General features: G+C 40.1%; 1 protein-coding gene across 3 annotated transcripts in view; it reads right to left on the bottom strand.

Annotated features, from left to right (window-relative positions):
* Nucleotides 1-6,417: 6,417 nt before the first annotated feature.
* Nucleotides 6,418-23,389, bottom strand: part of ARHGAP8 (Rho GTPase activating protein 8) — an 84,630-nt gene continuing 67,658 nt past the window's right edge. For all 3 annotated transcript variants that reach the window (XM_062592417.1, XM_062592407.1, XM_062592426.1), the window contains 4 exons: nucleotides 20,661-20,738; nucleotides 19,837-19,965; nucleotides 16,327-16,430; nucleotides 6,418-9,937 (listed from right to left, as the gene is read on the bottom strand). In XM_062592417.1, coding sequence (XP_062448401.1) covers nucleotides 9,740-9,937; nucleotides 16,327-16,430; nucleotides 19,837-19,965; nucleotides 20,661-20,738 — 509 coding nt within the window. In that variant the 3' untranslated portion in view covers nucleotides 6,418-9,739. The remainder of the gene's footprint in view (nucleotides 9,938-16,326; nucleotides 16,431-19,836; nucleotides 19,966-20,660; nucleotides 20,739-23,389) is intronic.

Genomic DNA, 23,389 nt, shown 5'->3' with positions numbered 1-23,389 from the left:
CAGGAAAACGGGTCACTTTCTGAGGCAGCCTCGGACACCTCATCCTCAAAGACAGTGCTTTCACCGTGACACCCCTGTGACCACTGGGGACATGAACCACACAGCTGTCACTCCTATTAGCTTCCAAGGGGTAATAACAGCAAGGAGTTGTTATGCTGTGACATGCACCGAGTGGGCTGTTCATTGCCTCCCTGGCAGGTGTACACATGGTGTCAGGGCCTGCGAGTGAGCTCTACAAAGCCTCCTGTTATTTTCACCCTCTCATTTATATTACTTTGTAAAAGCTCTTTTGGTGCAGAAGATAGTGATATTATCTTACTGATTTTTGTTGTTATTTTGGCATGGATTTGCTTTGTCCTTGTGCTCTGGCCATTTATCCATCAGGGCTTTTAGCGAGCAGTTTAAATCTCAGAAGACTTTTGCTGCAGTACCCCTGGGAATTCAGTCACAAGGCAAAGATTAGAGAAAAGATTCATCCAAGATTTAAAGCAGCAGACATCTTCTAATCCCTTTGCAAAGTTGGAAGTGGTTACTGAGATTTCAGCATTTCACTTGCATATTTGTTTCCAGTGGCATTAAATACTCCATGCAGAAGGCCCTATGCATAAGCATTTGGGGCTATTGGCAGCTCATGGTTGGTAGCCCAGCGAGGCCAGCATAAGGGAGCTACTGGGCGGCAAAGGAAAGTGAGGAGGGAAATAAATCCTCTCTTCAGGTTCCTCGTATGGAACAAGGCAGACCCTGACACTAGCCCGTACTTGGGTCCCTCAATCAACTCTGTGCAGGTGTTTGGAGTGAAAAGTTATGCTGCCTGTAAGGGATGCTGTTTTCACTCTGGATGCGGCTGTTAAATACAGTGCTACCCCGACTAGACATCAGCTGTGGCTGCATTTCAAGTATGCACCAGTATGGTATGCTTTCCAAAGACAGAGGCTGATGAGGAAGCCTGGGAGTAGTGGGCAAAATGGAAAGGAAAAGCTTTGGGGAACTTTTTTTCCCTTCATCACAACAAGTGTTGGGTTATTAAATCAAAATCATAACTATCTATTTCAGAGATAAGAGAAATATATTTGGGGCAATTTCACATGCTCAGCCATTGTGATTTTGACATTTCCTCAGGGAACCAAACCTTTGTGCTTTCTTCTCAATTTATCTAGCTGCAGAAAAGCCATGAAAGTCTCTGACCCGGCCAAAACAGAGCTGGGGAGTCAAAGCGGATGAAAGCAAAGGAAGTAGAAGAGTCCTGGTACAAGCAGCTACATCAGGAACTGGAGATCTGTGTGCAGTCACAGGGCCATGATCTCATTGTAATCACAGAGACACGGTGGGATAGCTCGCATGACTGGAATGCTGTCATGGACGGCTACGTGCTTTTTAGGAAAGACAGGCCAGGGAGGCGAGGTGGTGAAGTTGCTCTTTATGCGAGAGAGCAACTGGAATGCATCCAGCTCTGCCTAGGGGTGGAGGAGGAGAAGGCAGTTGAGAGCTTATGGGTAAAGATCAAAGGGCAGGCTAACAGGAGGGACACAGTTGTGGGTGTCTACTCCAGGCCACCTGACCAGGAAGAGGAAGTTGATGAGGCCTTCTACAGACAGCTGGAGGTAGCCTCATGATCACAGGCCCTGGTTCTCCTGGGGGACTTCAACCACCCTGACATCTGCTGCAGGGACTACACAGCAAGGCACAATCAGTCTAGGAGGCTCCTGCAATGCATCAATGATAATTTCTTGTCACAAATGGTGGTGAAGTCTAGGAGAAAGGATGTCCCGCTGGACCATGTCCTCACCAACAGAGAGGGACTGTTTGGAGATGTGAAGGTTGGGGGCAGCCTTGGCTGCAGTGACCATGAGATGGTGGAGTTCAGGATCCTGCAGGTAAGAAGTAAAGCAAAAAGCAGGATTGCAACCCTGGACTTCAGGAGAGCTGACTTTGGCCTCTTCAGGGACCTACTTGGTGGAATCTCATGGGTTAAGGCCCTAGAAGGAAGGGGAGTCCAAGAGAGCTGGCTAGTATTCAAGCATCATTTCCTCCAAGCTCAAGAACGGTGCATTCCTGTGAGTAAGAAGTTCAGCGAAGGGGGCAGAAGACCTGCATCGATAAGGAAGGATCTCCTGGCAAAACCCAGACAGAAGACGAAAGTACACAGTCAGTATGTGGAAGAGGGGACAGCCTACTTGGGAGGATTATAAGAACACTGTCAGAGTATGCAGGGATGTGATGAGGAAGGCTAAGGCACAGTGGGAATTAAGTCTGCCAAGGGATGTCAAGGAGAACAAGAGCTTCTTCAAATACATCCATAGCAAGAAGAGGACTAGGGAAAATGTGGGCCCACTACTGAATGGGGTGGGGGCCCTGGTGACAAAGACTACAGAGAAGGCAGAATTACTGAATGCCTTCTTGGCTTCAGCCTTCACTGCTAAGGGCAGCCCCCAGTAATCCCAGAGCCTGGTCATAAGGGAGAAAGTCTGGAGAAGGGAAGACATTCCTTTGGTCAAGGAGGATGAGGTTAGAGATCTTCTGGGCACGCCTGATGTTCACAAATCTATGGGGCCTGATGGGATGCACTCACAGGTACTGAGGGAGCTGGCTGATGTTGTTGCCAGGCTACTCTCCATCATCTTTGAAAGGTCATGGAGAACTGGAGAGGTACCTGAGGACTGGAAGAAAGCCAATGTCACCCCAGTCTTCAAGAAGGGCAAGAAGTAGGACCCAGGCAACTATAGGCCAGTCAGCCTCACCTCCATCCCTGGAAAGGTGACGGAACAGCTCCTTCTGGATGTCATCTCCAAACATGTGGAGGGAAAGAAACTGATCAGGAGTAGTCAGCATGGATTCACCAAGGGCAAATCCTGCTTAACCAATCTGATAGCCTTCTGTGATGGAATGACTGGGTAGATAAGGGGAGAGCAGTGGTTCTCGTACACCTTGACTTCAGCAAGGCTTTTGACACTGTCTCACATAACATCCTCCTAGATAAGCTCAGAAAGCGTGGGTTAGACGAGTGGACAGTGAGGTGGATTGAGAACTGGCTGAAAGGCAGAGCTCAGAGGGTTGTCATCGGCGATGCAGAGTCTAGTTGGAGGCCTGTGGCTAGTGGAGTCCCCCAGGGCTCAGTCCTGGGTCCCATCCTGTTCAACTTTTTCATCAATGACCTGGATGAGGGGACAGAGTGCCTCCTCAGCAAGTTTGCTGATGACACCGAGCTGGGAGGAGTGGCTGATGTACCTGAGGGCTGTGCTGCCATTCAGAGAAACCTGGACAGGCTGGAGAGCTGGGCAGAGAGAAACCTCATGAGGTTCAACAAGGGCAAATGCAGGGTCCTGTACTTAGGGAGAAATAACCCCATGCACCAGTACAAGCTGGGGGCTGACCTTCTGGAGAGCAGCTCTGCAGAGAAGGACCTGGGAATGCTGGTGGATGACAGTTGACTCTGAGCAAGCAATGTGCCCTTATCGTCAGGAAGGCCAATGGTATCCTGGGGTGCATTAGGAAGAGTGTTGCCAGTAGGTGGAGGGAGGTGATCCTGCCCCTCTACTCAGCCCTGCTGAGGCCTCATCTGCAGTACTGTGTCCAGTTCGGGGCTGCGCAGTACAAGAGAGACATGGAGCTACTGGAGAGAGTCCAGTATAAGGCTATGAAGATGATCAGAGGGCTGGAGCACCTGTCCTATGAGGAACAGCTGCGAGAGCTAAGTCTGTTTAGGTTGGAGAAGAGAAGACTGAGGGGGGATCTTATCAATGTGTATAAGTATCTGAAGGGAGGGTGTCAAGAGGATGGGGCTAAACTCTTTTCAGTTGCCCCGTGTGACAGGACAAGAGGCAACGGGCACAAACTGAACCACAGGAAGTTCCGCCTGAACATGAGGGGGAATTTCTCCCCTGTTAGAGTGACAGAGCCCTGGAACAGGTTGCCCAGAGGTTGCGGAGTCTCCTTCTCTGGAGATCTTCAAGGCCTGCCTGGATGCTACCCTGTCTAACATGCTCTAGGTGACCCTGCTTGAGCAGGGAGTTTGGAGTAGATGATCTCCAGAGGTCCCTTCCAACCTTACCGATTCTATGATATTCCTTTGGAAGTTTTTGAAACAGTAAACTAATTACCTGCCCTTCCTATTTTTAGAGCTTTGGATCAAGAATTCGTTGAGTGAAGCATCCAAAATTCACTAATCAGAAGACTCTCAATTGACTGCTGCAGAAATTATGTTCATATGCTAAAGATGATGCCATTTGGTGCATTTTGCAGTTGCTTTTTATTGTCCTGTTAATTAAGGGGATACTCTTTATGACACAAGAATAAAAAGCTGTAAACTGCTTTTGCAGGTGATGAGATGTCGAAGCGCAGAAATCGTTTGACTGTACATTTCTGTATTGAGGAACTTGATCCATGTAATAGACAAAAAAACAAAAAGATGGAAGAGAACTCCTGATTTGGTATTAGGAAGGTCAGCATCAATCTGGGAATTCCTTTGTGCTAATAGTAGCTTATATGTTTTTGAGTACTGAAGTAAAAGTTAGTTCCTGTGCTGTTCCTGAAAAGCATGCATTCATTTTGCAGCTTTGCCACACCAGCATTTGGGTCAGCCATCAGATTCAGCCACTCTAAAGCACAGGCACAAATCCTAACCCTGTGACTGACAAGCCGGTGCTCGGGGGACTGCAAACAGACTGCCAGTCATTAAAGCAGTTGCTGTAAGATTATTACACCATGGAGAAATCAGGGCCACAAAAATCCTCCACTTTAACGGTCACTCAGTCATGTGTGCCTCCTTCCCCCCATCCCCCAGCTCCCGCAGAATTCCCTACTTGTCCCAAGCAATCATTCCAGCACCACGTACGGGAAGGTAATTCAATCTCAAAAAGAGACTGCAAAGGAAAATCTGCAATGCTCCTTTCCCCTCAGAGGGGAACTCAGCCCTGTTTTGGAGCAGCACAGCTGGCAGGTTGAGCTGGAGCTTGGGACACTGCAAGGCTGGGGACACCCTGCTCGAAGGAAGTTGTATAGGCCTCCTGAAGACCTGAATGACTGCTGCAAGAACCTCACTAATAAAAAAATGCTTTTATTTTTGTTGAGTTGGCATACTCCAGCAGAAACATTTCCCAAATAGTTAACTATTTTGGGGGTACAACTGCCAGCTAGTCTAGAGATAAAAAGCCAGGGTAGTAGGGCTATGGTCCTTCTACACACCCTGGCACTCACAACATTTAAAGTAACAGACATCCGTTAGGAAGAGTACGAAGAACTTGTCTACCAATTGTATTGTTTGTTTATAGAGCTCACACTCTCTGAAAGGCAAATCAAAGTCCTATTTTGCTTATAGTGATAATTCTAGGTAATGCTTCTTAGCTGGTGACAGGTCTGCAACCTACTGTGGAAAAGTAATCTTTTCCTGGTATTTGAAAGTTTTGTTCTTAGTCTGTAGGCTAGTTCTCTGTCCAAGCCATGAACTTAACCTCAGAGAAATTTCACTGATGAATGGAGTACTTAAGCTTTCCATTTGCAAGAAAGATGGAAGTGTTTGTAGTACATACACCTTTTTAATCCTTCACTGCTCCTAGATGATATTGAATGCTATTGGAATCTTTTGCACAACACACTGATTTTCCAGTATGTGCATCATAAAGGTAAAAATTAAGACACTTCAGATGGTGAAAATAAGTATTGCTCCACTGGGAAAGGCAGAATGCCAACTTACACCAGCCAATCACAGAGATCATTTAACACGTACAATTCATACATTTCTCAGTGTCATACCTTTGTCTTCAATGGAGATGTGACTATTTAAAGCAGGGTCTGTTTGCTTCTTTTTTGTAAGTAAAAATATTTTAGAAATGAATAGAATACAAGTAGGAGGTGTGACTGGCCAGTCAAGTTTCATTTGAACGTGAGTTTCTAACTTAAAAAATTATAGGTGCTGGCAAACCTATGTTTTCCAGGGTTATGAGGATGAACAATTCAAGAAATGAAGCTGGATGACTATACCTTGAATCTAGTTAAAAGTTCAACTTGCTCCTTTATCTAAATACACATCTAATACATGAATAAAGTATCTGGGGCTTTTCTATTATTAGTATCATCATGACTGGCGGAATATATTAAAGTTCATAAGGCTGCAAGAGATGGATGCTGCTAGAGTGCAGCATACACATACAGAACATCTGCACACATTTAAGTGATATTCATTTATGGAAGTTTTTTGTAAGGACTATAAAGACTCCCCTGGTTAATGATATGGTTCAATCTTTTTACACTTCCTCATAGAGTCAGAGTAGAAAAGTATTCCCTTCCCCCTTTAGTGCTTGTTGAAGAGGCATCTGATAATCAGACTAACCTTGGGACCAATTTTAAAATGCCTAACAGCTCAGTAAACTAAAATACTTAAGTAATTTATTTTCTGCATATTGTAAGCCAGGTAACATTCAATTTCTTATTTCATGACTGTATTTTATTGTTTTAAACTGAAATCCAGTATGTGTTTCCAACAGATTATCTCCATAATCACTTTTTGCTATGGAAATGATCTGAAAATTGTTCTTTGATATGAGAGAAGAGTTCACAAGGCCACACTGTACAAAAGCTCGACTCGCGCAATTATCATTTGTAAAGAGAAACTGTTATCAAAGTAACTGCAGGGGACACCTCCAGGACTCCTCTCAGAGTCAGGAAATTTGAAACATATATTTCTCTAACACGAATTTCACTCCAAACCCTTCTGAATAATTCATGAGTGCTGATTTAATGCTGTAGTTAAATCTGGCATTCAGGCCGGAGATCAGGGGCTCTGCGGCAGATGTCAGATTTTGCCAGCTCCTTTGGGGCAGGGGGGATGGAGATCGGCTCTTGCAGGAGTGATTTGCTACTTCATCTGGGGAAGTCCCTTCCCGTCTTGCAGGAAAAGGCTGGGCTGATGCCGGTATGATACTTCCTTCTTCTCATGGCCGCATCCGGGAGAGGCAGGAAGGAAACACAGAGAGAGAGCACCTGTCCCTGCCAGCACGAGGGCTTATGGCAATCAGAACCAGAGGCTCTATTTTGCTTAAGTAGCATCGAATTTCCCAAACTGATGGGTAACAGATGGTATCTGTTATTTCAAGAAAGAAGCAACCTTGGAATGTGAAAATGCCGTTTTGTTCTTCATTCAGTAAATGATAGGAGCTATTAATTCCAGCAAAATGATAGTTCACAAAGAACTAAAAGGACCACCTATAGTTTGTATGTATGGTGTGAGTCTGATTTTAAATATCTCCCATGTCTCCTGGCAGACAAAATAGCCAAAGTGAAGCTCATTGCTTGTACTTTCTACTTGTTGCTGATTCATGCAATAGGTGATTGATGCCTAAGACCAACACTTGCTAAAAGATAGAATAAAAGAAAAGAAAAGGTCGAATACACCATGGCCACTATTGCAGGAATTACTGCAGGGATAGGAGGCAGCTGTGCCTAGCAGCTCCCTTCACTAGCACACTCCCACTACGCTGGGAAATTCCTGCTCTCTCCTAACCTAGGAAAGGAAAAGAAAGTAAGAAAACTAAAACTATGAGGTAAACTCCCCAGTCTGAGGGCTCTGGCTTAAGCAAAGTTGATATTCAGGAACTTAGGATTTCACCCCACAGGGCTCTGGTAAGCCACCTTACCAAAACTGCTCAGTACTCTGATTCCCATTACACAACTTTGCCTGAAGACTACTAAATTTAAAATGTCCTTTAATTTTGCTAGATTTTTTGAGGAAAACATGGGAAAATGAAATACAACTAGTACTTATTAGCATTTAATCCCAAAGCACTTTTCAAATGCCAGGTTTCAATGCTACTTCCTTTTACAGACAGGGAAACTAAGACGCACATATTTTGTCCAAGGTCAGGGAGTTACATAGTGGCAAAATAATCAGGTTTTGTTGATTCCTAGCCTTGGTCATTGGCTCAAAGCCAAATTTTTCCCCTGTAGGTACTTGGTGCTGATTCACAGAACCACACTGCATACAATTGTGTTTATTTTTCGTAACACAGTAGACTACGATGCTGTCACTGATAATTCAGGTCTAAAACTAAGACTAGTTGCAGTACAAAAGTTAGACAGCTTTATCTTTTGCAATCTCATTTTGCTAAAATGCAACAATTATGAATACAAGTTATTCTCTTTGTATTATGCAATATTTTACATTTAAATAGGAATAAGGTTTGCTTATTACTTACAAACATTTGCGAGTAAAAAGTTGTCCTTGAGACACCTGAGGAACTGAGCAAAATACATCACCATAATTTGAGAAGTTCGTCCTAAAATACCTTGCTCCAAAGCCTCTGTATTTTTCAAATTTTAATCACTACCTAATGCTATAGATGACACCTACTGGGCAATTGAAGGCCTGACACATCCAGCATTCTGCAGCTTTTCAAATATTTGGTTATTTCCCTAAACTGCTGACAAGAACAAATCATCTTTTATCCACTGCAGTGCAGTTCTGTTACATCTTCTACATGGATGGATAATTCATAACCGCTGAGATGAAGGTAAGGATTACAAACTCTCAACTACCTAGAAGCTACAGGATAAAAAGTGGCTTTATGTTTACAGAGGGGGGGGGTGGCTAAATTGGCCTGCAGTTTTATCAAAGCCTGAATGATCTCTCTCTTTGAGTAGCTTTGTACAAGAGCAGACCATTAGGGAAAATACTGCTTACCTTTGTTACCACTGGTTCATTTTCTTTTGCTTTGCAAGCAACTGTAACGATAACCGTTACGCCGCCCCGTTATCAGAGTTAAACAATGAACGAGCAGTGTGTTAGAGTTCATCCAATACAAGTACCATTAATAGCATAGTTAGAAAACACTGAAATTTCCCTTGTTATTTTGGCTAATTGTTCATATTGGGATTAATAACAGACTTTAAACATATAAAAGTGACATTAGGTATATCATCCAAGTTGTTGCTGTTACTGCATTTTAGAGAAACTGATTTGAAGAGCCAATTTCTATCAACTCAAATTGCAAAGCATGCAGCCCAGACATAAGCAATGCTCTTCTCAAAGTTATTCTATATTCTGAATTATGCAGTCATTGATATAAACAAAATATCCAAGTATTTAAATAAAAAAACTAAGATTTGAACTCCCCATTTGAACTTATAAAAAATCTTCCATACACTTTGCATATGCAGCTACAGTGATTAACTGGGCATATTAAATATTTGCAAGCATAATTAGCTAGCTGTCTGCACAGCTTTAATACTTCACTCTCCATGGCAGTTGCAAACCTGATGTGTCACAACTCCACACAACATCTTATATACAGGCACTTAAATGTATCAAAAACAGTTCTCAAAATTTTAGTATCTTAAAAACTGATTCCATCTTTATTCACTTATTAGATAAACTTGTAATAAACCTGTTACCAAATAAGTAATAATAAAAAAGGCTGTATAGTCAGGAGTGGTCCAGAACTTAGCTCTGTATAGCCTCAGAAAATAATGGCAGGTAGTGAGATCTCCATATCCCTAAATAAATAACAGAGTGGCACCCTGTGGCATGATTTTTTTTTAGCTATTGGATTTGGAACATTTCCCATGGGAAGAGAGCATATTGGAAAGTGTGCTTCTCCCAGCATCTTTGGTTTTTGGAAAGTTATAGAAACTTTACTGTGCGTTGAAAATGTTCTCTACAACAGAGAGCCCTGAATATAAGGCTCACGTAAGTTCAGATATGGAGACTCTTCCTCCAGGCAGCCACACACTGTTTCCTTTTCCAGGAGCGCTAAGGTAAGATCTCACCAGGCACTGTTCGGGAGTTGAATATATTGGAGTAGAAATCTATAAGAAGTTCAGTGAAGAGATTTAGAGGTACCAAAGCACTCAGAGAGGCTGCTCCTTTAGGTGGCCAGATCAAATTCAAACCAAAGACACAGGCTAGGTTGGATCCTGTCATTCTGTTATATATGCTTTCCTGTGAAACCTGGAAAAACATGAACATAAGTAAGTATATGTAGACATGTGCCACTGAAAGTCAGAGAGAAGATACCATATGCTATCTAGGATGAACCAATTGACTGGAGTAGTCCCTGACCACAGGAACATCACTAGGTTCTTAAAAGTTTCAGCTGGATTTTGGGGCCACTAGGATCTGTGTCCACCAGGTCATATCAGATGTCAGTAAGTCAAGCAAAAAAAAAAAAAAAAAAAAAAAAAAAAAAAAAAAAACTAAATGTTTCCTCATGTTAGGAAATAAAATGTGTTAAGTCTTTATGGAATCTATTGTTATCTCTGAAGGGAGGTGGTGTGAAGCACAGTGCAAATGGACAGCTATTCCATCCTTTTGTGCTATGTCATTTACAGAATAACCTCCAGGATTTCTTAAGTAGTTTGCAAGGGTTTAGATGGACTTTTTTTTCTCCCCCTGATGCATGACTTTGCATCTAAGTCCTCTCACTCTGACCCAATTCCTCCAAAGCAGTGGAGCTGGAAGCAGGATGTAGGTAAGATGCACAGCCATGAAATCTGTTCTGTACCTGGTTGATGTCTCCTACTAGTATCTGTGGATGTGAAAACAAGACTGGGTAGCAGGAACTTATTTTTTTCCTGTGTGAGCCTGGCAGCGAATATGTGGGTGTTTTGCCCTCCTTCATTGCGTGGCAGGTATTTAACACCCAGTATGACCTTGGTGTCCTATCTGGCAAGTTCCCTGTTATTCTAAACAGCCAGCATGCTGAAGGTGCTCTTCATTCTTCCTGGCCTAGGTAATTCCGCCAATTCTTTCCAGGCCAATGGCTGGAGTTGTTGCTTGATTGGTAATCTGTCCTTAGAAGATCATCCTGCCACAAACTGGGATGTACTAGTTACTCTGAAGTTGTCATCTCGGAATAGAACAGGGTATTGGGCAAAATCTCCCACACATTCTTCCTGCTACAATTTCAAGGGGAACAGGAAAGCAGAAGTTCTGCTTCTCACTGTCTATTTCTGCCTTGCTGTAGAGCCTCCTGAAAATGCAACTCTGGTATTACTAAAAGTCTGAGGGCCCTAGAAGTCCTAAAAACATTATGATCACTTGTACGCTTCTTAGTGTGTGGATAAATCAGTTCCCTTTACCTAATAAAGCAGCATTCATTCCTCTCTATCTCCTTCTCCTCAGCATTCAATCTAGTGAAGAGCCTACTTGCTCAGCCATAAGGGGATCTCATGTCCCTTAGTCATAGGAAGAAAGTCTTTCCCTTGGGAGACATGAAGAAGAGCTTATGTGCCCAAAAGCTTAGCATTTTCTTCCCAATCAGAGGTACTATTTCTCCATCCAGTCTTTGCATTGCCCTCTTGGGCCATCAGAGCTACAATGCTACTATGTCTGCTACAAGTATTAAAGGGTTCATTTGTTTCTAAGGTCATGGAGCAGGGCTGGACACAGGGAGAGGCTGTTAATAAAGTGATACTGGTATCATAGCTGCCTTTCTGAAGGAATGGGTTCACAACATGAAAATAAAAAGATGACAGATTAAACAGCCATGTCTGTTTCATGACCTCAAGCAAAAACCACACCATTCTCTCTAGAGTACTGATCACGTATAGCCTGCTGACCTTCACATGCAGCTCTCAATGCACTATTTAACTATAAAGAAAAACAAATAAGCCCATCTTGTTCATTTAATCTGCTTCAGATGAGATCAGTTTAAACAAGAGATCATTATACTGCAGCGATGTAGCAAATCCTAAACTATTACTAAAATAACTGATGAGGGAAAAACGATCCGTACAACAATGTCTATGCCGTTAATGAGGAGACACTGACCTAGGTACAACCCTGGTGGTAGACAGACAATGAAGCTGGCCTTTGGATACTGCTAAATATAACAGGGTCAGGGACTGCAATCTGGCCCCTCAGGTCAAATGGCCTGCACTGGCTTCATTCACCTATATAGCATTTTGCTGTGCAACCCCTACAGATCTAGGATAAGTTCTTTTTGGTGTTTCCTTCAGCTGAAAGTGTCTAAAACCATAAGACGTGTGTTGTATACCCTAAGGCAAGTACCTTACGTGTACACAGCGCAGGTACCCTGGGATGGTACAAAAGCCTGTGGTATAATACTGGAGGACAGCGGAGGGTAGAAGGAACAAAACCTGTTGTAATTTTGTCCACGCTGTTTTTTGGGAAGTGCTCCTCGACATATTCTATTTTGTTAGTCATGTATGGGTGCTCTCTCTGAGTGCTGGTTGAAACACATCCAGCCGGAATTAGTTGTTCTCTTCAAAGGCCTATTCTTCTGCAAAAAGCAACGACACTGACTTGCTGGGAGAACTAGCCTTTTTTTTTTCAATGGTGAAAGGATCAACAAAAATATGCACGTCACAGCTTTTTCGAATGATTAAACTTAAGGCAGAGCTGTATTAAGCCTTATCCATGAGTCATCAATTAGGCTGCATTTAGGAATTCAAGGGAGATACTACACATTGCTTCACTCAAAAACATGAAGTAATCCCTTCCTCAGCAGATCCAAGAAAAAATGTGTGACCAAATCCTACTCTCTTGCCATAATAATATTTGCCTGCTCATCAAGAGCAACAAGCAAGGAAGCCACGTCATGGTGGTATGTAATGGCTTTATCCCTCCTGGACAGCATCAGTCCTCACTACTCTAAGGTCACATTTCTTTCACAAAGATCACAAATACATCCACTTCATCTATGACACTCTCAGTGGCAGCTGATGTTTTCTTCTAACACTAGACCATGGAAGGGTGGCATGCAGTCAGTGAACCTTTTTACGAGCTGCCCCTCTAAGCTATGATCTATCTAAGAAATACAAATGACACCTTTAGCATTTGGAATAAACCCCTAGACTCTTTGAGTCCAGCACAAAGTTAGTAACCATCACCTCCGTGTCAACTGGGAATACATTTGCTCTGCCAATTTGACAAGCTAATAGAAGACAATTCTCCAAAGACCGAGATCATATCTCTGAATGAATCATCTGAACATCACAGAAACATATTACAAGAAAGAACTACGTAGCTCCACTTTCTTGCTTTTCTCCCCTTTCATTGTAACATGTATAGCAAAATCATTAAATAATGACAGCTTATATTGAAAGAAAGTCTAGAAAATGTCCTCTCAGTCTTCAAGTAAAACTTGTATGTTGCTAAAAGCATCAAGTAAACGCGGAAGTTTTCGTGTCACGTGTTTCGTGTCCTAGTGCCCTCATGGATACTACAGGAATGAAACCAGAGAGCCACTATACACATAATGAACTCACACAGAGAAATGATAGAGTGTAGAAACAGCTAATTATCATCACATTTTAAACACGTAAGTACATCACCACCTCTCTGACATCTTAGTTTCAATGCTGAAGGGACCCCCACAAAATATTGTTAAAAGAAAATTAATTTTATTAGTTATTAAAACACCTGACAAACTGACTGGCAATACTAGTTTCCATCCCCAACTCTGCTAACCTTGCATAGGTGCCAACGCCTTGTGTCTGCTCAATGAGGCTTAGTCATCTAACTCTTCCTAATGCCCACCCTCCCCCCACTTCCCCTAGGTTTAGTGGTGCTAATTACACTTCTTAACTGAACAAGTGACTGAGACAAAAAATTAATTCAGAGAGACTTTTTCCAGCTTGTACTTGGGTTTATCTTTGTTGCTTTAGTTATAGATATGAAGAAGAGCTCATCTGCCCAAAGCCTTGTCCATTTTTTCCTAGTTGGTGCAAGGCTGAGGTTTCGATTTGGCAAGACTTCCGGCAATTTTTCTTTACAGTCAAGAGGGCTGTATGAAGTGGTACTAACACTGAAGACATTGTTACAAAAACACAACCTAAAAGATACTATTGTCTCTACAAACTAACCATGAACTATCAAGGAAAACGGCAATTACAGTTCTCCATGAGAACTATAATTAGTTTCTGACTTCAGAACTGTAAAGCTATAACCTCAGCATGTTCTGCCAAGTAATCTGCAGGAAAACTTCTCTAAACCCTGCAAACCTGTGTGCACATTCACAATACCACTCCACAGCACAGGCAAAGCAGGGTGTGCAGAACACAAATGCTTGTGACTCACCTCTTGTGAGAGCAGCTGAGCAAGCATGGAAAACTTCTACAGACACAATTAAAGGACCAAGCGGGGGAAAACAAGCCTTTGCTTTTCTCTTTACTTCTAGTTGTCTGATTATGCCTATGGACCTCGTCTGGGGAGTTCACTTCAAATACAAGGGGACCATATGCCCAGCAGGTCACTCTCCAGCAGCCATATGCACCTCAGAGTGGAGGTGGACAGCTTGCACCTTCCAGAGCATGCTGGGCTTATTACTGGCACAATCATTCATTGCCAATCTGGGGTTAAAGGATTTGGACCTATTCTCAAAAATTCAAGATTTTTCTTTTGTAGGAGCAATATGGGTCTTGTGTAGTATTCTTGGATTAGAAAGAGCTGTTTCATTAAGTAAGGAAGTGGAGACTGCAGAAAATAAGGATTTTTTTCTCCTTCCACAAGCCTGGATCAAACTCACAGTGTTCAAAACCTGTATCCAGTGATTACAATTCATCCTACTTCATGAAATTACCACAAGTACCTCTTGCACTACTCAAGGCTGAGCTCATGGAAGAATTAAATTGCCTCTTAAAGGTAAGAAGGTTGATGCTTGTAGGTAAAAACCAGGATTACTGGAAGAGTGGTGTGTTGAAGTCTGAATTGTGGCAGCTTGCACAACACAGCAATCTGCAATGAATAGAAATCTCTAGCTCCTAGATTTTTTTCATGTTCCCTTGACCTTTCCAAATGCAAATATTCCCTGAGACATTAAGGATGAAAAGCTATGGATCAGCAAAAATTACAGATCTGAGCACTAGTATCAACTTGATGCTGTGCTTTACATAATAAGGCATACTCAAAAATAATGCTATATTCTGTTACCCAATTACAGAAAACACTATGTAGTACTTCTGCACACCTCATTAACACCTCAAGTGCTCAGCTCTTAAGATACGCGTTGCAACGGTGCATCTATTATTGGAACAGTCACTTACACGATTCATAACACTGAGGAAAAATATCAGTTGCTAAAATAATAGCGAATGACATGAGGATTTTCTTAATAGCATTAGAGTTCAGCTAAGTAGCAATAAGTGAACATGTAGATATTACATGAATCTTGCTAGTGCTGTCTGAGTCAGGGTTGTATCAATGTATTTCCTTTAATCTTGCTTTTCTGTAGGGTTTTGATATAAAAAGGGATTAAATGTACTTGTTTCTGGAAATATGCTACTGGCTAGACTATGGCAAACATGTCTTAGCCAAAGAAGAGCTACTGAGGGCTAATTCCTTCAGTGGTGAAAATCATCATCATTTCACATACGTCATTGCTTTGGTAGGCTGTTAGGACTTCTGAATGCGAGATCACTTTATTTAGTTGTCAGTTAAATAGATACCATAAGCCCCAATTTTAGTCACCTGGCTTTGAAAAACGCAGCATTGAATAAGGCAGAAGGGAGGGAAATTTACACTCCTATCTCTGTCCTTTCCTACACAGAACTGGTAGCAAAAGGATATCACTAGGCTAATAGTAGAGCTATGTTTAATGAAGTTCCCAAAACTCCCAAACTCGTGGGCCGAAAATGGGTTAAATAATCAGCAAGTTGAAAATTAAGGCAGAAGACGCATGATTTGATTTATCCTGAAGCATACCAAAAATACTTGCAAAATGACATAGTCAAAGTTTTTAGGTTAACACTGCAGTAAGTTACAAAATGAAAGGCTATTCTGAATAAGAAAATGTTATTTTAAAGATTTAATATACAGTATTTTACGATTTTGGAATATTCCAAAGCTCGTTAATATTTTCATCTTTCTCCAAAAGCACATGAATCCATTTGGTGTTTTAGCAGCCCAAGATTTACAAATTGGAGAAAAAAAAAGGTGAATTAATCCAGTTTTTTTCTAGTACCAAAGGCTCACCAACCCATTTTCAAGTCTTTAAAAGACTTCTTCACTCCAAAATAGGAAAAATCAAACTAAATCAGTAAAGCTTACATGTGTAAGTGGGGAGTGGAAGGGGACAAGACTTCAAAGCATTTTGGTGCAGATGCAGTTTCATTTGTATTCACATAGTAGTTTTTATTGCCTCTAGGGAATTCTGCAGTGAACCTTTGGCCAAGACCATTGTTTAACACTGACTTCTATCAAAGCTGGACAGTCCTGCAGCCTGAGTCTTCTGCATTTGCAATTAATGCATAACCACCTTATCATACTTCTTAAATTCTTCAGTTTCATTTTCTGGGGTGATTTCAAATGTTGAATTAACAAGAATAAAATTAGAAAACAAAATTTGGTTCAACTTTGGAAATTTTGCTTATACTCACCATATGGAGAAAGCATATCAGATATTTCAGAACAACGTAATTGTGTTCAGGAAGTCCTTGAACAATTTGTTTACATCTGGTTACACGTAAACTGCTCTCCACACCTGTAATGTCAAGATCAGTGTAATTTAACTCCAGACATCAAAATATCACCAAATAAATTACATCTTATTTGTATCTGCTAGAATTATTTTGGATATTCATCCGTAAAACAGATCACAGAATTTGGCTCTAAAAAATCACCATCACCACAATAATAATTAGGGTTATATCTTTGGATTACCCCATCATATTTAGTATTATCATGTATTTGGCTAAGACTAACTCTCAGAGTATTTTCTCCAGTCAGTGAAATAACCAAAATAATTTCTTTACTAAAAAGGACTTTCAAAAATTTTGATTTAAATCCTACTATCGCTTCATAAACTGGGTCCAGATGTCTACTTTTTATACAAAAATTTTATTCCTGATGAGACACAGTCCTGTCCAAAATGCTCTTTGTACAGTCCACTAGCTACAAAACCACTTTTGTGATTCTTCAGGAAATGTTTACATCTCAAAGATTTATGAGACGGTCTCGTGGGAGGGTAAGAATTTCCTAGGGATGAGCCTGAACACGTTCGTTAGCTTATTCCTACACGTAGGCAAAAGCTGTAATTGCACCCAAGACTTCTTGCACCACCTAAAGAGTCTGCCTTAAATTTACACTAACACTGGAATATATTTTAAGTGCTGTTCCAGGTAACAGAAATATTATGCTTCAATATAGTAATTATTTTAGTTGTGGAAGTTTAACAAGAATTTGGAGAAAGGTCCAAAGACTACAATCATGCCTGATCCAACCAGCTCATTTTGTGCTGATGCTGTTAGTTACTTTTGCCTTTCTCTCTCTCTTTCAGAAAACAGTTAGAGGTTCACGTAAGGATGTGCGCAGGCACAAAATTCCAGCATGTTAAATGCTCCCTTGAGCTCTGAATTAAATACATGAAGCTATACCCTGGTGAGCTGCGTTTGTATTTTTATTATTACAAAGTTGCCGATTAGTTTAAGACACAATACTCTCTGTCCCAAGATTTTTTTTGTCAGTGTTCTGCAAAGGAGGCAGTATTTCAGGACTCAATAGCAGATAAAGGAACTCAAATTCATAGGTTTCATGACCAAAGAAGAAATTCTTTTACACTTACAAGCTTTCAAGTTTCTATTAATTTTTTTAGTCAATACTAAGTCATTTTATTTCACAGCTCCCCTCAGTAACTCTTTCAACAGTTTCAGATGAGACAGTGGTGTGAAAAGTTTCACTTTCATTTCAAAGTGTTGTAAAGCAGGACTAGCGTATCTCTAGGTTTTCAGGATAAGAGATGCAATAGGTACATTACACTGCTACTGTGCTGCTCTGCTGATTTCCAGAAGACAGAATAAGAACTTTAAATCATCCCAAGACAGCTGCCTGTGCTTGCATCTCTTCAAAATTCCCTTCTGGGCTGAATTCACAGAGAACATGCATTTGCTGCAGTCCAGCTTGGTTCTCAAGCTCAAGATCTTTTAGGATCCAGAAATCACCACCAAAAAGATGACAGTGCACATTTTACTGCATAACAAGAAAGCCCAAAGAGGAATTATCTTAAACATGACTTTTCAACATATTTTGTCAACATTTAAGACATTGATGAACAAAAATTACATGGAACGAATGTTTCACAAAAGTTTTTGCAAAGCAAGTTTTTCACTGTTGCAAGGAAAATGAGTGACAATGAAGTGTTTTCAAATTCCTTTAATATTTATTCCCATTTTTCACTCAGCTCTAGTATAATGCAACGTGGAGTCCAGAGAGCACAAGATAATTCATTAAAAACTAGCATTTATAAGTCCTTTTCCCAAGGACTATTCTTCCTAAAGTGACTGTTCTTACTCCTATTTCTACAAGCTACCTGTGAATAGATATATTTTTCTCAATGCTCTAAGACATTTATTGTGTGGATAGATGAATATTTGATTTTTAAGGTGGCGATCTAAAGATTCCCCAACAGCAAAACAGTACAGAACTTTAGAAGATTCTGAATGTGATCTGATTGATTTTTTACATTGAAATACATGAATAAAGTTTATTATACGGAAAGTACCTGGAGGTGCTACACTGATGGGTGCAACAGAGGATTTATCTACAGTATATCTAGGTAAACTTGTCATACCGTTATGAGAAAGGCAGTATTATACAGGAATCACTACACTTTACGTAAAGACGCAGTAACTGAAATTTCTCCCCAACTTGAATTATCTTAGTCACCTAACCCAACAGCAACAGGCACAATACTGATGATAACCTAACCTTTGCAACAACATCACCCCATGGTTATCAAAAGCACACTACTGGACTCTACAGGAAACTGCACTCTGCTAAGATACGCATTCCTCAAAAAGCAGGTGTTGGAACAACATGTGCTTGTGACTGCAAGCCCCACTTGTTCCCTGCTCACTTGACTGTAGCCTGGATGGCAAAATACCAGTCTGTACAACTACCACGTACTAAATTTCAGGTATTCTAGACTACATGGGGTTGCCTAGGCAGCAGTAAAAACTTTCACAGCCTGACAAAAACTGTATGATTAGAATTTTATGATTGGTAGATTAGTGTGGTTTCAAGTTTTTAGACGATCAATGTCTTCCTTTATGGGAAAATTAGAATTTGTCTTGGTAGTCCTGTCCAAAATTCCTACTAGGTTTCACAGCTAAGCAGAACACTTCCTACTCATTTCTGATGCAGTGTCACCTTTCACACTCAAAGACAACTGTGCCAGAACAATTTCTATTTAGCAGAATACTACCAAACTTATGAGAAAATGCTTTGTATGTGTGCGCATGCATCTGAATTTGCTTGCAGTAATACTTGAACCTTTTGGGTAACTTCAGCTAAATTTGGTAGGAGAGGTCTCAAACATATTAGGTATTAGATTTTTTTTTAATTCTTGTGCACACTTACCAAACTTCTAATTTCTGCACGTGTACTTCTTTGCTTCTATAGCTCCTACTAGACAAAGTATTGTCCAAAATGGCCCTAATACTCACATAAATGATAATTCATACATTTACAATGCAATCTGTATTGTCTGCACTAACATTATCTAACTGTATAATGTGTTTGCACTTTCATAGTGAAGGCTAAACCAAGAAAAAAGAAGCAAAAAGTGGTGGTGGTTGGAAAATTCACCCCTTATATATCCAGCTTGTAGATACTTGTCAAATTTCTGAAACAGCAAACAATGCTCAACAAAGCAGAACTTCGAAGTTCCATGTTTTAAAATCCCAACGAGATACTAGCACCACTGTCCTCTACTGGATAGACTCTCAGCCCTGCTCTGGTACAGATTATGAGGGTATCCATTAACAGCTGTAGTGAAGGACTAATTATATATAGCCAAGACTGTGTCAAGGTTAGCAAACAGCAGTGATTATGAATTAGTTAGGTCCAGTTCAACTCGTTCTACAACTCTCCTAAAACTGATTTATACTCACTGGTGATTCCAAGGATATGATCAAAACACTCAAAGGTTAGTAATGGCTCAGGGAGTTCCCTAAGGAAAGTCTTTAGGATAACAGCAGGAATATGGATATCATCATAGTCATCGAAATTCACAGACTTGCCTAAATGGGAAAAAGAAGATAAAATGTGTTCAGTATGTGTTCAGTAATGTATTTTACTTTTTTTAAAAAAATCCTGTATAAAAATTGTTTCACATCACAGAGATGAAAACCTCTTGGCTTTCTAGTTGCTAGTAAGTCTTAGCATTTTCTATTTTTCATAGTTTTATTAATCTGGCTGCAAGAGATTCTCTCCATAAAGGCATTTCACAAAATGACTTCACAGGCAAGCCAATGACTTTCAGAATGACTTTCATACATTTCATAAATTATTAGGTAAAATTATATTTATTTTTCATAACCATGGAAAAATGCTAGAGGCAAAATGAGAAGAAGACATTGTACTTGGTAATTTTTAACTAACTGCAGTAACTTAAAGTGCACAGGAGCAATACAAGTATTTACGAAAAAAACAGACCATTTTTGACTCAAACCTCACCATTCATTAGCTGCTACAGATTTTGGAAGCTCCGGTCTGACATCAACTGATGACTCACTATTCAGTAAGCTTTAAATGCCTGTTGTTATCTTTCAGGCTTCTGTAGCATAGTTTTTATTTCTATGACATTTTAGTCTACAAATGGCTTCGTGATTACATAATCAGAAGAAAGCTAGTGTTACTATTACTCTGTAGATAAAAGATTAGCAGAGCCCTCACACTGTTACTAATCTGTGGCAATGGCGTGATGACAGCTTACCCAGATTGTAGAGCTTCTGAACATCTTTGATAGTTTGGATGCTGGCTGACCTTCTGAAGAGGCCCTCTACTCGTAGTCCTGAAAAAAACAATTAGTGTAGGTCCCATCCGTGAAAGCTGCCACTCTCTTGTTTTTCTCAATGGGTTCAATTGAAAACAGAACAAAGGAAGAACATTTGGGGACAGGCCCACCTAGCAGATTTAGAAACCATTAGTTCTCAAACACTACCATTTTGTTGACTTTATTGTACTGTCAAGCTCAGTTTCAATGGAAGGACATGCTCATTTGACACACTTTCTTTCTTCATAACAAAGCCATTAAGAATATAGAATCAAATAATGCTGTAACAGTGCCTACAGCATTTTCTTTAATGTGTCTCACAGAAATACTACTACCTTTCCTTACATGTTTTAGAGTGCCTTACCATTTTTTTTTCTTTAGAAGTAGCTTTCAATAGAGTCTAGTGACATAGAAGCGGAAGATTTAGATTCACCAAGCTGCTTATGTACCTTGCTCTCACTGATTGTACCAGCAAACCAAGACCCAAACCATGCTAATAAATCAGCTATTCTACTTTTAAATGCTGTCAGCATTTTAAAAGCTAAAGAGGGTATTTGCAAAGACTGGCTCCCTAAACTCCATCTTCTGTCAGTGGCTGAGATGGGATCCTCTAGTCTGGGGATTCATAACAGCTTTGGATCTACGAGCCAATTTCTTGCCATCCAAGAGATAGAAGCCTCCCCAACCTAAAAGTAGTTTTGAGCAGACCACTGATCCTTTCATCTCTTTCTGAAAATCAATGGAATATAGCACTCTGCCTGCCTAAGATATTTTGAAATACGTTATTTTACTCCTGAGGTATTTCTGAAACAACTCCCTGAAAGGTATCTACCTAATTGTCTTCCATGTCATTGACTAAGTAAAAGCTGATTTCAGCTACAAAGGAAAAACTGCAGTAAACTGCATAGAATAACAACCTAATTCAGATTATAACTTTTATGGTGAGATACTTACCTGAGTTATTAAGCAAAACAGGGCTGGAATAAGAAGCAGTACTTTTTTGAGATTTGTGGTACTTCCTACTTTTGATTTTGGTAAAACCATTTCTCTCTCCAATTTGTGCTGTTATTTCCACCCATCAGGTAATGCAATTCATTCATGTGTGTTCTCTATTTGAGACTACTGCTGGAAGCATGGTGGTCTGAAATTATAGTCTGTGCTGGTCTGCTACAACACAAAATTTTGAGAAGAATTTTTGACCTTTTGAGAAGAGTGGCAGACCATCCTTTACATGAAGGGATTCCTGTGTAAGTGTTTCTGTATTTGAGTATGTGACTTTCATACCTTGTCATGCTTATCTTTCAGCAGATAAACAGCCATTCTGAAATCAACAGTTGCGTATTTCATTTCAAGTATACATATATCCATTTGCATGATCAAGTATCTTTAGGCTGTTTTAGAAAGTTTGAGGTCATATACTGATTACTCAGTCATTCTTGTAAATCCATCTAAGACACATGTGAGAATACACTTTATAAATGAAAAATTAGTATATTACTATAAAATTCCTTAATCAACTCATTCCTTACAGAATAAGATTTAATATTGTTCATAAGAATGTAGATCAGTATACTAAAAGAACTGATAATGTACACTAGAAATAGATCTTCACAGACATGTTTCAGAGGCTTTGGAAAGGAAACCTAACTTCTGTTAAAAGTGCTCCACTGACTACATTTAGATGCTTAGCTGGAGTTTAGCTGAATATGACTCCTAGTTATTTTCTAGAGATTTATGTCCTTGCCTGTTAATTTCAAAGTTGAATATTAAAACATTTGCTTATGCACTCAAGTCTGGAAGGAGTACTAACTCTAAAATGGCAATATCTAAGCAAGACAATATGTGTGTTTACTAAAGGAACCAAACAGACAGTAACCATAATCTACTTGAACTCTTGTTTTATTCCCAACCAGACCAATTTCAGTTGAATAAAGTTACTGCAAATAACATCACTGTAGTAAAACTGTTCCTTTAGATTTATAGTACAGCCTGTGTAAAGACATGGTTTTGAAAGTGGCAGCACTGAATAGCTAATTCATCAAGGCATTGCCCACAGCAAACAAGAAATACAGTGATTTCCTGAGAATGGCAGAATTTTATGCTGGCTGTCAGTGGACTAGACAGTTTTCTATAGAAACAAGCCTTTCTGAGGATAGACATCATAAATGCTTACAATTTGGTACGCAGGAATTTAATAGTTAATGCTTTTAACTGATGCGAATCTCACTGTATAAACTATAGTGTAATAAATATCTATTTTTACCATGTTTATTCCTTTATTGGCTATCCTTTAAAGAGTTTAATTAAAAACATTAATCTGTAGTGCACACAGTAGCTGTACTTGTATAGCCCTGCATCTCAATGTTACTATAATAGCACATAATACTAAACTCTTTGCTGGATATGTTTTTTCGCGGTCTTAATGGTAAAAAGCAACTTCTATCTTTATCTGTAGAAATTTGGAATAGTGATGTTATTTCTGCTTCTTCCAAAATTCAGTTTTCAAATGTAACAAAATTCAGCTGAAACTGAATCAATACATGGTAATTTATTTGATCACACACGGCAACAAGCCAACTACCAAAGCAAGCATCTCCAATCCTTCTTACATTTCCGGACACTCACATGTACAACCAATTCATCTAAATGAAGCGATACTAAGGATGTTT

The sequence above is a fragment of the Rhea pennata genome, chromosome 1, assembly GCF_028389875.1.
Source record: "Rhea pennata isolate bPtePen1 chromosome 1, bPtePen1.pri, whole genome shotgun sequence".
Classification (NCBI taxonomy): domain Eukaryota; kingdom Metazoa; phylum Chordata; class Aves; order Rheiformes; family Rheidae; genus Rhea; species Rhea pennata.
This window is presented reverse-complemented; position numbering and strand designations above follow the sequence as displayed.